General features: G+C 51.9%; 1 protein-coding gene across 1 annotated transcript in view; it reads left to right on the top strand.

The window, feature by feature from the left end:
• Positions 1–15,394, top strand: part of XKR6 (XK related 6) — a 293,984-nt gene that overhangs the window by 264,458 nt on the left and 14,132 nt on the right. Inside the window, 1 exon segment of the mRNA XM_021073068.1 lies at positions 3,095–3,291. Within this exon segment, the coding sequence (XP_020928727.1) occupies positions 3,095–3,291 (197 nt within the window).

Genomic DNA, 15,394 nt, shown 5'->3' with positions numbered 1-15,394 from the left:
GACGAGGTTATAAAACAGAGGCAAAAGCTTAGAGATCCCCCCCCCCCAACGTCTGCCCCTCTCTGAGGGGTAAGTAGAGCAGACCCAGCCTGGGAAGTGACTTGCCCAAGGTCACGCAGCCCTGCAGATGGCAGATCAGACCCAGCTTTCCTGAGTCCTCGCCCCTTTGGGACAGGCTGCCTCCCTGAATTTATACGTATTCTTCATGATCCGATGTTCTTCAGAGAGAAATGGTGTGACAGGAGGTGACACAAAATCCAGGTAGAAGCACATTAGAAGGAGGGGTGTTGGGTGTCTTCTCTCCAGAACTACCTTCCCTGGGGGAGGTGAGTTTTCTGGAACCTGCCAGGATAGGGGAGAAGGTGAGGGAACAGCAGGCCACCTTATGTCTCCTGCATCAGGAGACCCTCCTTTCCCCTGGGACACATCTGGGCCTGCCTCTCAGCTTCACCGCTGCTGCCCCCTGCATCCCAGGCTGCCGCATTGGAAGGTGCAGACCTTAAGAGGTGGCAGGCTGGGGATGAGATCACCACTGAGCAGCCTTCCTGCGTGGCTTAGGGTCTGGCGCCACCTTGTGGCCATAGGCCAAGGCTGCCTATGTACAGGGGCTGAAGGCTTAGCAAGAGGCTGTGCAGCCCCAGAGGTCACCTAGACCCACTCTGGATTTTATGTAGTCTACTAGGGACCCAAGGACTTAAGGAGAGAAGAAGAGGGTGCAGGAGTGGCAGAATAAGTGAAGGCCGTTGACTGGGAATTTTGAACTGGACTGTGATTTAGCTCCCACTCCAGGGTGGGGGGTTGAGTGAGCTGGTGTCCCAAGGGTCATGATTTCCAATTTTCGTCTTGAATTTGGCCCTGGTGCACCATGGGCTCCTGGTAGCTTTTGCTCGTTGATGGTGTTGATGGCGGGAGGCTCTGGCTTGGCCCATTCCCACCCTCCCCTCCTCCCATACCTTGGGATGTTCTCACGGAGGAAGTTCGAGGTTGGCTTCTCTGGCAGATGTTATGGTTGAGCCAGCATTTTGTGGGCTCATCATCTTCCACTGCCCTGACCATGATAGGCAGAGGGGCTTGTGGCTTGGGGAACATGGGGCGGGAGGTCAGATGGGTGAGTCTGGGTGCTGGTGTTGCCTTGGCCTGGGACCAGATGCAGAGGCTTAGCTCTGCCACATAATTGTCACTCCACCTCGGGCCACCTTGTGAGGCTGGGAGAGGCAGGTATCAGCCAGTACGAGATTTGCACCCAGGAGGGTGGTCCACTGTTTTAGAACTAGAGAGGAGCATCACTGTCCAGTTTTAAATTATTTTACAAATGTATGTTTTTGCATCTTTGCTTCTAAAGCATGGACTTCTGTAATGTCTATGTAAGGTTCTTTGCCAACGCCCACTTCTCCCATTGCCCCGGGAAGAAGAAGAAATGTGGTGTAAATGTGGGCATGGGCTGCCTTTGCCCTGCTGTGACAGTGCTGGCCTGTAGGACTCCGAACTCTGGGGCACAGAAACCTTCCTTCTGCATCCACAGGCACTGAGAGGGTGGCGTGAACACTCACAAGCTCACACATCCATGAGAGACAGAGCAGATGTGAGAAGTGGGCCTGGAGGGGAAGGCATGGCCCCACGAGCCAAGGGAGGGGACTTGGGTTTTATCCTGAGCATGATGGGAAGCCATGGGGGGATGAGAAAAGGTGGTGACGTGATTACATTTAGGATTTTCATGAAGTGTTCTGGCTGCTGTGCAAAGAATGTGTTGTCTTGGGGCAAGAGTGGACCCTGGGAGGCCAGTTAAGAGGCTTCTGCTTCAATCCAGGAGAGTGAGTATGGGGATGGGGACAGAGAGAAGAGACCACCCAGCAGTCTTAGATGGACCCCTGACAGTGCTTGGGGTTATACAGAGGGTCAACCATGCTCTCAACCTCTGTGAGAGGTTGTGCCTTTTAGAAGGCACAGTGATATACAGTCCCGGGAGTGTGGTTCTGTCCTGTTGGCTGTGGCCCCAGTTTATGGTTCACATTCTTGACCCTAACTGGCCCCGCAAAGCTGTGCTTTCTGAAGCTGCCTTTGTCCTGGCACTGCCACCTCCTCTGGGCCTGGACTGTCTTGGATGGCGCCTTCCATCCCCTCCTTGACTGTGGCTGGGAGATAGCTTCCAAAGTTTAGGTGACAGTGAGGCAGACAAGTAGGCTCTCTTACCTCGACCCAAGATACATACCCAGCCGTCGAATTTTTTCCCCCATCTTCCCACCAGCCCTGTGATGCTGTGATTCTTTCCCCTGTGTTCCAGAAAAGTAAGAAAGAAGGACACAGAGTTGGGGTAATTAATCCAAGGTCCCACAATTAGCAGATGACAGAGCAGGAGTTTGAACCCAGAGCCCATCCACCTGTGCCTACTTCCTTTGCCCCTTGTCCCTCCTGGATGGAGTGGCCTCAGTGCATCAGTGTGACTGAGTCCGGGACCACATCTAGACGGAGGCCTCACTGCAGGTACTGTGTCTCCCTCGTGTGGAGGGGTCACTCATGAGTTTTGGTGTCGTCGGCCTGGGGCCGGCCTCTGGTCGCTCCAACATCTAGTTATGGAGCCCAAGCCAGTGAGCCCCCGCCCCCATCTGTCCTACATGGGAATCATACCTGCCTGGCACCTGGGACCCAGGCGACATGTGGCAGCAAGCAAGTGATCTTAGTAGGAGCTTCATAAATGTTAATTCCCTTCTTCCTCCTCCTCCAGAGAGGTGAGAACACTGCTGGAAGTTTCTTCCTGAGACCCTGAACCTGAGCAAGCCCACCTGCTCTCTGAGATTACCTGTGATGTTTGCCTGGCAGGCCTGTGAGGTCATCTGGTCCCCATGTTTCATTTCCCATTTTACAGATGAACAATCCGAGGCCGTGAACGGAGCAAGTTGCCTGACTCCTTCCCTGAACTGCCCCTCCCCACCCCCGCAGAGCTTAGCCTGTTTCCATGGGCTGGAAGAAGCCCTCGAGCTGGTCCAAACACCTGGCAAAACTCAGGGGAAAGAAGAGGACCCGGTCTGGGGGATGGCCTGGCCCTTCCACAGCCCCCACCCCAACCCACGCTGTGTTCTGTCCCATCTCTCGGCAGGTATATCCGCACCATGTACCTGGGGATTCAGAGCCAGCGGCAGAAGGAACACCAGCGACGCTTCTACTGGGCTATGATGTACGAATATGCAGACGTTAACATGCTGCGCCTCCTGGAGACCTTCCTGGAAAGCGCCCCCCAACTGGTGCTACAGCTCTGCATAATGATCCAGAAGAGCCGCGCCGAGACGCTGCCCTGTGAGTGCCCCGCCCCGCCCCGGGCTGGGGCCACCTTCTGCCCTGAACCCATGTGCAAGCCTGCCCCGCCGTCACAGCAGAGCAGAGCCGGGTCTCAGTGTCCAAGGAAGAGCAGGACAGGGGCCCTGGCCTCCTGATCGGGATGGAGGGTGGGGCAGGGGGAAGGCCCCCTTTCTTGGTGCTGGCCTGAGCTGTGGTGTTTGCATGTATGTGGGATGGGGAGATGCCTCAGAATGGCACGTGCCCAAGAGGCTCAATCGTGTCAGGCTGCATCAGCAGTTTTAGCCAGTTTTAAGCTGTGGTGCTCTGGCTTCAAACCCATTTATAACATGTAGAAGCCCCATTTATACAACAGGCTCAAGTACCTCTGGTCTAGGTCATTGGGGGTGGGGGTCCGGAGCCCAGTGCACCCTGCTCACTGGCCCCCTCCCTACTGCTGGCCTCTGTGGCCCCAGGGGGTCTCTGAGGAGCCCAGAGGTGTTCAGGGCCAGGTTGGGACAGCACTGTCTCAGCAGCAGCAGGAAGCCTCTGAGGGCCTCCTGGCTGCCTGAGCCCTTTCCAGGTTGTCCTCCGCTGGTCAAGGCAGGGTCTTGCCCCAGGACAGCAATGTCAGTCAGACCCCAGATCAAATCAGCCTGCAAGTGTGGTGGTCAGAGCATGTTTGCTGGGGGGGAGGGGTGCTGGAGCTCCAGCAAGGGAGAACCTCTAGGATGAGCAGGGGCTGGAAATCTGGGGAAGACCCGAGCTATGTGACCCCCACATGTGAAGGGACGACGGGGAAGAATGGTCGTTCCAAAGGGTGAGGGGAGCCACAGGGGGACCTCTTCAATTCAACGTGTGGGAGACATTTGAAACGGCAGGAGCCATCTGGTGATGGAAGACTGTCAAGGAAGTAGTGAGTTTCCCGTCGTTAAGAATATTCAAGCAGAGATGTTGCTGAAGGGACTCAGCCCAGAGGTTCCTGACTCCAGAGGGCATGAACAAGTATGATCTGGGGGAGTAGGGCAGCTGGGGGAGGGGGTTGCCTCCTGGCCTCCTGGTCCTCTCCTCTGGGCCCATAGCTCCTCCAGCTGCTCTTGAGGGCCCTCAGTGCTACCATGTTCATGAACACCTACAGGGGGTGCTCCAGGGGAACCCCCCCCCACACACACACACAGGCCTTTCATCCGACTGCATTGCCTCCTTCCTTTTCCAGACTGGCCGGCACTTTACGAGCTCCAATCCCTTAGTCAACTGTGTGGAAAGGGGGTTTCATCTTCAAAGGCCGGTCAGAGAAGCCTGAGCTGTTCAGGCCAGTGGGCTTGATCCTGGCATTTAGAACCCAAGGACTGAGTTCTGAACCCAGCGGTTTTGGCTCTTGGGTGAAGGCCCCTGCCCACCCTGAGCCAGAACAGCCCCAGCTTCAAGTGTCCCCAAAGGAAAAGGCACCTCAGGCACCCCTCTCTGTGCCACTGTGCACTGGCTGCAGAGCCCACTGGGCCAGGAGTCTAAGTGCCTGCCCCATCCCACTGACTCACTGGAATGCAGGTGTGCAGGCTGCTGGCAGGAGGCAGGCCCGGCCTCCACCTCTGGGAAGCAGAATGCAGGAGGGATGCGAACTGAAATCCTCTAGGGCTCGCACTGGCAACCTCAGCTTTCAGGCCTCCGAAGCCCCCACTGTCGGGAAGAGGCCTTACGCAGCCCTGGGGTGTCCAGCTGCTTGGAGCTGGAGCCCAGCCGGTGTCTGCAGCCCCAGCAGGCCAGGCCAGGAGAGAGTGGAAGGTGCTAACTAGATGTCTAGCTCCTGCTGGGACGTCTGGATGCTGAGCAGGAAGCCAAGCTAAGGAGGGCAGTGCTGATGAGCGCCTGGTATCGCCTCTCCCATGCACACACTCTGCTCATGCACACGTACTCCCACTGGCATCAGGCAGGACTGGGGAACACAAGGAACCTTGCAGAGGCCTGTCTTTGGGGTACATGGGCAGCCAGGCCATCTGCTTGGGCAATGAACCGGTGTGACTGGCTGCCCGTGGCTGCCCGACAGGGGCCCTGGGAGTTCCTGCTTCCTCCTCGCTCTTGGAGGAAAGACCATGGGGCGGTTTAGAGGGTGCCGTCGGTTATCAGCACTGGGAGCCTGGCTTGGTGATTCAATCTGGAGGAAGACCTGCGTCATGGGGTGACCTCTGAAGTGCACATCCTTGCTCTGCAAGCCTTGAGGGAGCCCCCATGGGCCCTTGGTGCCAGATGAGGTGCCCAGTGCCAGGCACCCTCCTTGCCCACCCGCCAGAACCTCCACACCCAGCCTGCCCTCACCCCACGGGCTGCAGCTCCTGAGCCCAGGCAGTGTGTTCCACGGCAGGTTTGCTGGGGCCGGGGCAGGGCCCTTCCCTTCCATCCAAGTCCTCCGTCTCTCCCCGTTGCTGTCTGAGACCCCATCTAAGCTGCCCTTTGCTGCTTCAGTTTCAGATCTTCCCCCACCCCCACCTTATCGCCTGTGTGGCCAAGTGATCTTTCCTCTTCCAAACTTTGGCCACATCCCTGCCTCCTAGTTGAGGCAGGTGGCAGGGTGATGCAGGGGGCAAGCTTCTGATGGACACTCGTTCCGTACCAGGGTCCTGGTAACCACTTACACCTGCTGTGATTTTGCATTCTGCTCCTCACCTTTTGGAAGTCACCTTTCCTCTTTGGTAAAACCGGGGAGGTGATGGTCATACCTGGTTTGGGAGGGGATGCGGTGGTGTACAGCACATAGAGCACTTTATTACCTGTCAAGCGCTGCAGGCACCCACAGGGCTGTGTTTCTCATTTCTGGGGCAGTGGTGTGGGCGGGGTCCTAGGGGGACCCATGTTCAGCCCCCCGGCTCATCCTGCTCTGGCCCTCTTGCCCAGCCCACCCTTCCTTCTTGGATTATAAACGCAGCAGCTGGATGCGAAGTTCCTGGACAGGAAACTCAAGGGGCAGCAGATGTTGCTTCCCAGGGGCCAAGGTCAGAGAAGGCCAAGGGGCTGCCCAGGGAGCCTTTGTGCGCAGGAGCCTGGAGGCGATGAGAGCCATGCTGCTTATGCCCACTTTCCCCAGGGAAACTTGCCCTGGCTCTTCCGCCCACGCGTCCCTCTTTTTGTGCCAGTAGCTCCAAGGTTGAGGGAGCATTTCCCCACATCTGTTTGGAGTGTAGAGTAGGTGTTTCTTGAAATAGACTTTCACAGTTAAATACATTGGGAACTGCTGGGCTCAACAAATGTCAGCAGCAGTCTTTGTCATTGGGTTCTGAGTCCCCAAGATGAGGGTGGGTCTGCAGGGCTAGCTGGGTTGGTGGGAAGGAGGGAAATTTGCCGTCACCATCACGGAGGTCAGAAGCGCGTGGCGTGTTCCTCTTGCCTAACTTCTAGAATGTCTGCTGGTCACCAAAGCATTGTGTTATGTGGGATAGATGCCTTCCTTCTCTTTTCCCACAAAGAGTTGCAATAAATGTATGTCCTTTAAAGAAAATCAGTTTAAATATTAGGCATTGGTGAGAGAAGAGAAAGCCTGTGACCTTGGAAGGGACCTGTTGGTGACATGGACTCTGTGAGTTCTTAGAGGGCAGCAGCCTGTAAAGACAGGTGACTCCACCCTGCTGCTTGACAGCTGTGTGACCTGAGACACGTTACCAAGCCTTTCAGTTCCTCAGTTTTCTTGTTTCTGAAATGGGGATAATATCAGTGCTTACCCCAGAGGGTTGTCCTGACAAATGTCAAAGGCCTCGGGCAGCATCTGGCCATTTTGTTGTTGGCAACGGTAGAGCTTTTACTGCAGATACACTTTTTGACTTGAACCCCCAGCTTTACTAGTGAGATTGTGGCTAATTGGCCTTGTTTGGTGGACCTTTGGTGACACCTGACGGCTTTATACCATTAATGTGAGTAGAAGATGAGGAAGATCACTGTTGCTATAATGGGTGAGTTTCCATGGATCTTGCCCAATGCTAGCCTCTTCCACTTTTGCTACTTGTCGTCTCTCCACCTTTTATTCCTCTTTTATCACTGGGTCAACCATATAGTATTTAGTCCATAGGATGGATTTGTATCCAATTTACCTATAAAACCAGAGTCAGGTCAAAATACAATAGTCATAGGGAGTTCCTGTCATGGCTCAGTGGTTAACAAACCCAAATAGGATCCATGAGGACATGGGTTTGATTCCTGGCCTCCCGCAGGGGTTAAGGATCCGCCATTGCTGTGAGCTGTGGTATAGGTCACAGATGCAGCTCGGATCCCTGTAGGCCTGTGGCTACAGCTCCAACTGGACCTCTAGCCTGGGAATGTCCATATGCCACAGGTGTGGCCCTAAAATGACAAAAAGACCAAAATATATATATATATATATATATATAGTAGTCATAGTAATAAGTCACAGACATTATGCTAAAGTCATCTGGGTACCTTTGGGGGAGTCTTCCTTAAATCTGATGTCTTGAAAAGTTTAAATAAAGATAAAACTGATGATGTAGGAGTTCCCGTTGTGGCACAGTGGTTAACGAATCCGACTAGGAACCATGAGGTTATGGGTTCGATCCCTGCCCTTGCTCAGTGGGTTAACGATCTGGCGTTGCCGTGAGCTGCGGTGTAGGTCGCAGACGCGGCTCGAATCCCGCGTTGCTGTGGCTCTGGCGTAGGCCAGTAGCTACAGCTCCGATTTGACCCCTAGCCTGGGAACCTCCATATGCCGCAGGAGCAGCCCAGGAAATGGCAAAAAGACAAAAACAAACAAACAAAAAACTGATGATGTAAAGGGAGCAAGTTACCTGATGTGCCGTTTACACTGATAGTGAGCCTGTGTCTGCTGAAAGCTTTATGAATCTTCTGGACTGTGACAGAGATTGGAAAACAGTTCTGAATAGTGAGGGAAGGCCAACAGAGCCGCGTATAAATCCTGCCTCTGCTGATTATTGGCTTTATGGCGTGGAGCGAGTCCATGTCCTTAACTGGGCTTCTTCATCTGCAAAGCAGGTCTAATGGCTACTTTGGGTAGTTGTGAAGGTCCAGCAAGATGCATATAACCCCCTAAAGCTTCTTGCCTGGCGTATTATGGTCACTTGATAGTCTGCCATTCAACAAAGATGCATTAAGTCAGGTGCCATACTCTGTGCTGAGGGCAACAGATTTGGTCCAGGCCCTCACAAATCTTCTGTTCTCTCTTGGGCGACGTAACAGAAAGAGGTAGATAGCCAGCATGTTGTGCTAAGTGCTTTAAGTGGACAAACATGGTGCCAAGACCAAAGTAGGGGGTGAGGTGTGGAGAGAGCTTATTTGGGCAGGGGCAGAGGTATCAGAGAAAGTGTCTCTGGAGAGCTGACATTCAGGTTGACTGTGAACAAAACTATGGGAAGAGCGGAAACTGCCTTCCAGGCAGAGGGAGCAGCATGTACAAAGGCCCTGGGTTAGGAAAAGCCTAGCTTGCTCCAGAAAGTGAAAGGACCCAGCAGGGCTGGAGGGTGGTGGTGGGAAGGGTTACTTGGAAAAGCTGTGTTATCAGATCAGCTCTTAAAGAAGCTGCTGTGTGGGGAGGAAAACCAGAGCTGATCAAACCAGTGAGATGTAGCTATAGGGGGTTAGGGGTGAGTTGAGGGGCTGAGAAAGCGTGACGGACAAAGCTGAGCACACAGATCGGAGGGCTCTTCTGGAGCAGAATCAGCAGTACTCAGCAGGGCTGGTTCAGGCAGCAGCGGAAGGGGTGGGGGCTCTAACTGGTACGTTGAGTTGGAGGACAATCTAGGGAGTGGGTTTTGGGGGATCAGGTCAAGAGTTAGTAGCTCTATCACCTTTCCTGACTTTTGGGTTTTTGGAAGCTTTCACGTGAACATTGGCAGGGGATGGGGGAGCGCTTGACGCCCACGCAGCACTCGAGCCTGCCTTTTGCGTTGAACTCCTGTGGAGGAGTTATCCTTCTTATTGGCTCTGATGCCCACTTTCCCGTGGCCTCACACCCCCACTTGCCAGGACCCTGCTGTAGGCCAGACGCTGTCGGGAATGGGTTTGCACAGACACCTACCCTTTGGCACATGTCCTTAAACACCAAGCCCCAAAGCAGTGGTTTTCTAGTAAATGAATGTTGAGCTCTCAGATGCAGCTAGGGAGTTCCCACTGTGGCTCAGTGGGTTAAGAACCTGACTGGTGTCCATGAGGACGTAGGTTTGACCCCTGGCCTCACTCAGTGGACTAATGATCTGGCTTTGCTGCAAGCGGCATTACTGTGGCTGTGGCTATGGCTGTGGTGTAGGCCAGCAGCTGCAGTTCTGACTCAACTCCTCGCCTGGGAACCTCCATTTGCCTTGGGTTCAGCCCTAAAAAGAAGAAAAAGAAAAAAAAAAAGATGCAAACTAGGCCTCTTGTCTTAACATCCTTTTGGTGTCAACCTCCCTAATAGTTTCCTTCCTTCCTGCCCTCACTTGGGGGCCCCTCTGACAGCAGAAGCCTCTAGCGGCGTGTGCCTCGGTTTCACATTTTCTCCTTTCTCCAGCGCAAGCCGACTGGTGACATCTGGGTGCCGCAGAGTGGCAAGTGTTCACCCAGTTTCTCTTGCGCCCTTTTCTTCAGCTGCCAGCCCAGGGGCCCTTCCTCCTTTCCCACATGAGGACGAAGGGCATCTTGGGGGGTGCTTGCCAGGCTCCTGTCGTGTGAGGACCAAGCTTCCAGGTTCCGGTTCCCAGGCAAGGGAAGCCCAGGGCTGCTTCTCTCCTCTTGGGAGGTTTCTTTTCTCTGATGTGAAAACTGCTTTCCACTCTCTGTCCAGTCGCCTTTAGCCATTAGCCTCCAAGTCTGGGATGTGAGAGTTGGTTACTTGATCATGTAGAATTTGGGTGACACTTTGGTAAAGTGATGGTGATCTGGTTGTGTGGCCCGTGGGTGACAGATCTGTGCTCTTCACCAGACCTGTGAATTTACTACTCAGTTTCCTCCTTACAAAGAAGTAAATTTGTTATTACAACAATCATTTCAGGAGTTCCCGTTGTGGCTCTGATAACAAACCTGACTAGAATCCGTGAGGATGTGGGTTTAATCCCTGGCCTAGCTCAGTGGGTTAAGGATCTGGCAATGCCATGAGCTCAGACATAGCTCAGATCTGGTAGCTGCGGCCCTAAAAAGAAAAAAAAATCATTTCACTGAATCAAACACTATCAGAAAACGAACCCCCCTGTGCAGAGTTATAGGGGGTCTTGGTGCCTGACCTAACCCTAACCCTGGTGGAGTGGCCCCCTTCCCCCCACCTCATCCCGGGGCTGAGCTGGGGCCACAGCCTCTGAGAGAAACGATGGGGTCTCAGACCACGTGGTACAAAGATCTTCCAGCCCCTGATCCCAGCTTCCAGGCTGCTCATCCCATGTCTGTGTCTCAGCCTCCTGAAAACACAGAGGAGAAGATGCGCAGTTTCCTGTCCACAACCTTCTGCTTCTCTTGTGCCTTCACTGGAATCTGAAATGAAGCAGGCAAGCCTGCTTCTCCCGCCTGAAAACAGACTTGGCCTCCCTCGTTTCGCTGGAGAAGGAACTCCCTCCGCCTCTGTTTCCATTTATCTTCTGAGACATCACCCCTCCTCCTCTCCCATCAGATACCTGCTCAGTGTCTACACCCAGGTCCCTGAACAGCCGCCTTCAGGTCACAGTCCTCCTTCAGCTCCCAGTAGCCTCTTGTCACACAGAACATTAAAACCTCACATTCTTAAACAGAACTTGCAAGGACTCTAGGCAGGGACATAAACCCTTTTGGTGCTTTCTGTGCAGCTTGAACTTGCATCCAGTTCTGAGGCCTTTTGGCTTAAGTTGCCATGACAAGTAAGAGAAAAAGCAAAGAGAAGGAAAGGTTTTTTTTTTAAATTGTGATAAGAACACTTGATGTAAGATTTTCCCTTTGAACAAATTTTAAGTGCAAAAGAAAGCATGTGTATATGCGAGAGAAGGTTCTTAAGGCGGCAGGAAAGATGCGAGGGAGGTACTGCAGTCGATTTCACTGCAGTTAACACAGATGAAATAGCTCTTGGCCACCTGGAAATGTTTGTGCATGAAATGCTGGTAGGAAAAGGGATACAGAGGCAGGCTGACCAGTGGGGCTTCTCGGGGGAGGCTCTGCGAGCTGCCTGTTCAGAAGCTTGAGCAGAAACTGTAATGGGGACATGTATTCACTTATTCAGTAACTATTAAGTGCCTATTATGTGCCAAGCACGGTACTAGGAACTGGGCGCAGAAATGAGCAATTAACAAAACAGTCAGAAAGCCCTGCTCTCATGGGTAGGGAGAGACAGGCAATGAACAAAACAAATATTTGATCTTATATATTAGAAAATGGTAGGCACTTGGCTCTGAAGCTGGGAAGAGAAAGGCGGGGTTGGGGACAGAGCTGTGTCCAGCCTTTGCTAGGACAGCAGGAAGGTCTCCCTGAGAGGTGACCTCTGAGCAGAGATGTGAGGGAGGGAGCCAGCCCCTCAGATCTCTGGAGGTAAGTGTAAGAGGAAGGAAGAGCCAAGGGCAAGGCCTTGGGCTCAGAAAGTGGCTCCAGTGTTTGGGGAGCAGCCGGGAGGCTGGGATGAGGGGAGTGGGGTGCCCGGGCTGCTTCCATAGCTCAGTCTTGCCCCCAGGATCCTGCCAGCAGGGTGTCTCTCTCCTTCTTTGTGAAAAATATTTAAACAGCTTTATTGAGCTAAAATTTAGTATATCTGCTGAGTTACCACTACCACGACTGGTCAGGACAGTTTCATTGCCCCATAGAGACACGTCACCCTCTTAGATTTGCTCTCCTGTGAGGTCTCCCTGCAACTTCCCCACATAGGGAGGCAGCCAGCTGAAGGAGCCCTGGGTCCTGAGTCTGCTGTGCTAGATTGTGGCGAGTGATGCTGGGAAAATCTCACCCACCTCACCTTCTCTGGGCCTGGGTAACGTGAGTGAGGACAGAAGGGACTCCTGAAGCCCTTTCATTCTGGCAGGCTGTGACTGTAAGGAAGAGAAAAGTGGGGGAATCTGAGCAGGACCTGGGCAGGAGCAATGTTATTAGGCTAGGCGTGCACACTGGGGACAGCTGTGAACTTGAAGCTTCATGGTGACCTCCAGTTCCAGGAAAGACAGCAGTTAAATGATCTTCAAAAGATTTTTTCTGGTTCTTAAGATTTCCAAGGAAAGAGGCCTACAGATTTCATGAGTGACGTCTTCCTGTGTCAAACATCTCTCATTCCTGGGAATGGGGCAGAACGGAAGAGACCCTGAAAAAGAAATGTGGGGTGATCCCTGTATGCTGTTCCACTTCCTTTCTAAGCCTCACCTTTCATCTTACCCTCAGGGACCCACTGAGCTCTGGACCCCTTAGAGGTGTAAGGAGTTCTAGGGCTGAGGGGCTCGCTCCACGGCCAGCCTGGGGTGAGGGTTGGGCCTAACGCTGCCCAGAGGAAAGCCTAGTGCTCTCCATTGCAGGCCTTCTTGTGCATTCGGGCCCAGCAAGCTCCAGGCTGCTGTGACAACATGGAGCTCATTCCCACCTCCTGCCGTCACTGGGCTGCAGCTTCTCCTTCTCCCCTCACCTTGCCTCAGTCATGACGGAGCACTTTGAGGTCCTCTCTGCTTGTCCCCTTGGCAGTCTCCTGAGACTGTCACTTGGAAGAAAAGGTGCTGCCTCCCGTTTTGCATGGTGGAAAGCTCCTGGTGTGGACCAACAGGCCTGGTGTCTCACCCTGATTTGTACCTAGCTGCATCTGTCCTTAAGCCCTTTGAACCTTGGGTTCTCGTTTGTAAACCCCAGCCAGTAACTCTTGCCTTGGGGAGTTTTGTCAGGAGCAGATGAAATATATTTATTCTTGGCACAAAGGGGACCACCCTACCGATCCTCAACCCTAGGCACGTGTCGCTCCTCTGTGTCCGGCAAGCCTCTGATTGGGTGACATCATTCTACCTGGCAGGCTTTTTCTTTCTTTCTTTCTTTCTTTCTTTCTTTCTTTCTTTCTTTCTTTCTTTCTTTCTTTCTTTCTTTCTTTCTTTCTTTCCTCCTTCCTTCCTTCCTTCCTTCCTTTTTCTTTCTTTCTTTCTCTCTTTCTTTTCTTTCTTTCTTTCTTTCTTTCTTTCTTTCTTTCTTTCTTTCTTTCTTTCTTTCTTTCTTTCTTTTTCTTTTTCTTTTTTTACTTTTTTAAAATTACTCAATGAATTTTATTACATTTATAGTTATGCAATGATCATCACAACCCAATTTTATAGCATTTCCAGCCCAAACGCCCAGCCCATCCCCCACCCCCCACCCTGTCTCCTTTAGAAACCATAAGTTTTTCAAAGACTATGAGTCAGTATCTGTTCTGCAAAGAAGTTCATTGTGTCCACATGTAAGTGATAGCATACGATGTTGGTGTCTCACTGTCTAACTAACTTCACTTAGCATGAAAATTTCTGGGTCCATCCATGTTGCTGCAAATGCCATTATTTCTTTCCTTTTAATGGCTGAGTAATATTCTGTTGTGTATATGTGCCACAGCTTCTTTATCCACTCCTCTGTCATTGGACATTTAAGTTTTTACCATGTCTTGGCTATTGTATATAGTGCTGTATGAACATTGAAGTACATGTGTCTTTTTGAGTCGTGGTTTTCTCTGGATAGATGCCCAGGAGTGGGATTGCTGGATCAAATGGTAATTCTATTTTTAGTTTTTTGAGGAATCTCCATACTGTTTTCCACAGTGGTTGCACCAGTTTACATTCCCACCAACAGTGTAATAGGGAGGCTTTTCTTTTCTTTTAAATTTTTTTATTATAGTCGATTTACAATGTTGTGCCAATTTCTGCTGTACAGCAAAGTGACCTATTCATACATACATATATTCATTTCTCGTATTATCTTCTATCATGTTCTATTACAAGTGATTGTATACAGTTCTCTGTGCTAGGCAGGCTTTTCTCATCCAGGCCACTCATCATTGAGAATTTGGACCAAGGGACAAGAACTGCTCCAGGGTCAGCCTGAGCACAGGCTCATGCCAACTTCACCTCCTCTGCCACGATCCCTTCTGGGGCCCAGCGGGCCGTTCCTCTCAGCTACCAGGCTTGGACCCCAGACAGCACTCATTCTGGCCCAGCATGGCGCCGGGTTGGGAGGGCAGGCAAGGGCACAGCAACAGCAGCAGGGTCACTTCTGGGATGGCCAGTCTCATTCCTCTGTCCCCCATTTCTCTGCTTCTCCCCCTCCCCACCCTTCGCTCCCTGGTGAGGGTGGGTGGGGCCCCTGCCCTTGGCCCAAGCCCTTATCCTCCAGGACTTCTTCTGTGGTGGTCAGGTGGTATGCGGACCTGTCAGGGAGATGCAAAGCCAGTGGGCTGGAGGGACAGTTTGAGAGGGATGTGACAGGAGAAACTGGGGTAACGCCAGTTAAATTGTCTTTGTGTCTTAGAATCAAGCAGGCTCCTCCTCTTTCTCCAGCTGGGAGACACTCTTGGCCCAGCTGCAGGCCTGCTTCTCTCGTGCAAGGGTATGCGTGCATGAGAACCATTAGGTTAGGTCTTGGTCAAAATGTTATAGTAAGTCTTATGGCTGATGTTAAGACCTTACACAGGCTGCCTGGATCACAGCTGCCCTGAGCAACTGTCCCACACCCAGCCCTGTGCTGCCCCTGAGGGTACAGAGGTGAACCAGGTGGGAGGGTCCTCTCTCTCTCCAGGGCCCTACATTTCAGTGGGGACAGGCAATAACAAGTAACACATGAATAGTACCATTTCAAATATAATTAAGTCTATATGTATATATGTGTGTGTGTGTGTGTGTGTATATATATATATATATATATATATATATATATGGGAGAATATAACATGAAGGCACATCTCTAGTGCTATAGAATACTATATATATTCATCATATATGTATACACTATACACATTCTATATATGTACACACACACTACACTATATATATATAGAAATATATATAGTTAGTATGAATCAAAGATGTATATACATCAAATATTCATTGAAAATTCCAAATCCTCATTCTCACGCATGGATCATAAACAATAAACTAAGGCCCCACCTGCTTATACCAGAGCCTGTATCCTTTCCAGGGTTTCTCATGGCCTCTGTTAAAATGCAGTAACTCTGGAAACATCAGGGCATTGGGTCTGGCTGGTC

This window comes from Sus scrofa, chromosome 14 (assembly GCF_000003025.6).
Source record: "Sus scrofa isolate TJ Tabasco breed Duroc chromosome 14, Sscrofa11.1, whole genome shotgun sequence".
Classification (NCBI taxonomy): domain Eukaryota; kingdom Metazoa; phylum Chordata; class Mammalia; order Artiodactyla; family Suidae; genus Sus; species Sus scrofa.
Note: the sequence above shows the minus strand (reverse complement) of the source record. Positions and strands in the feature narration are given on the sequence as shown.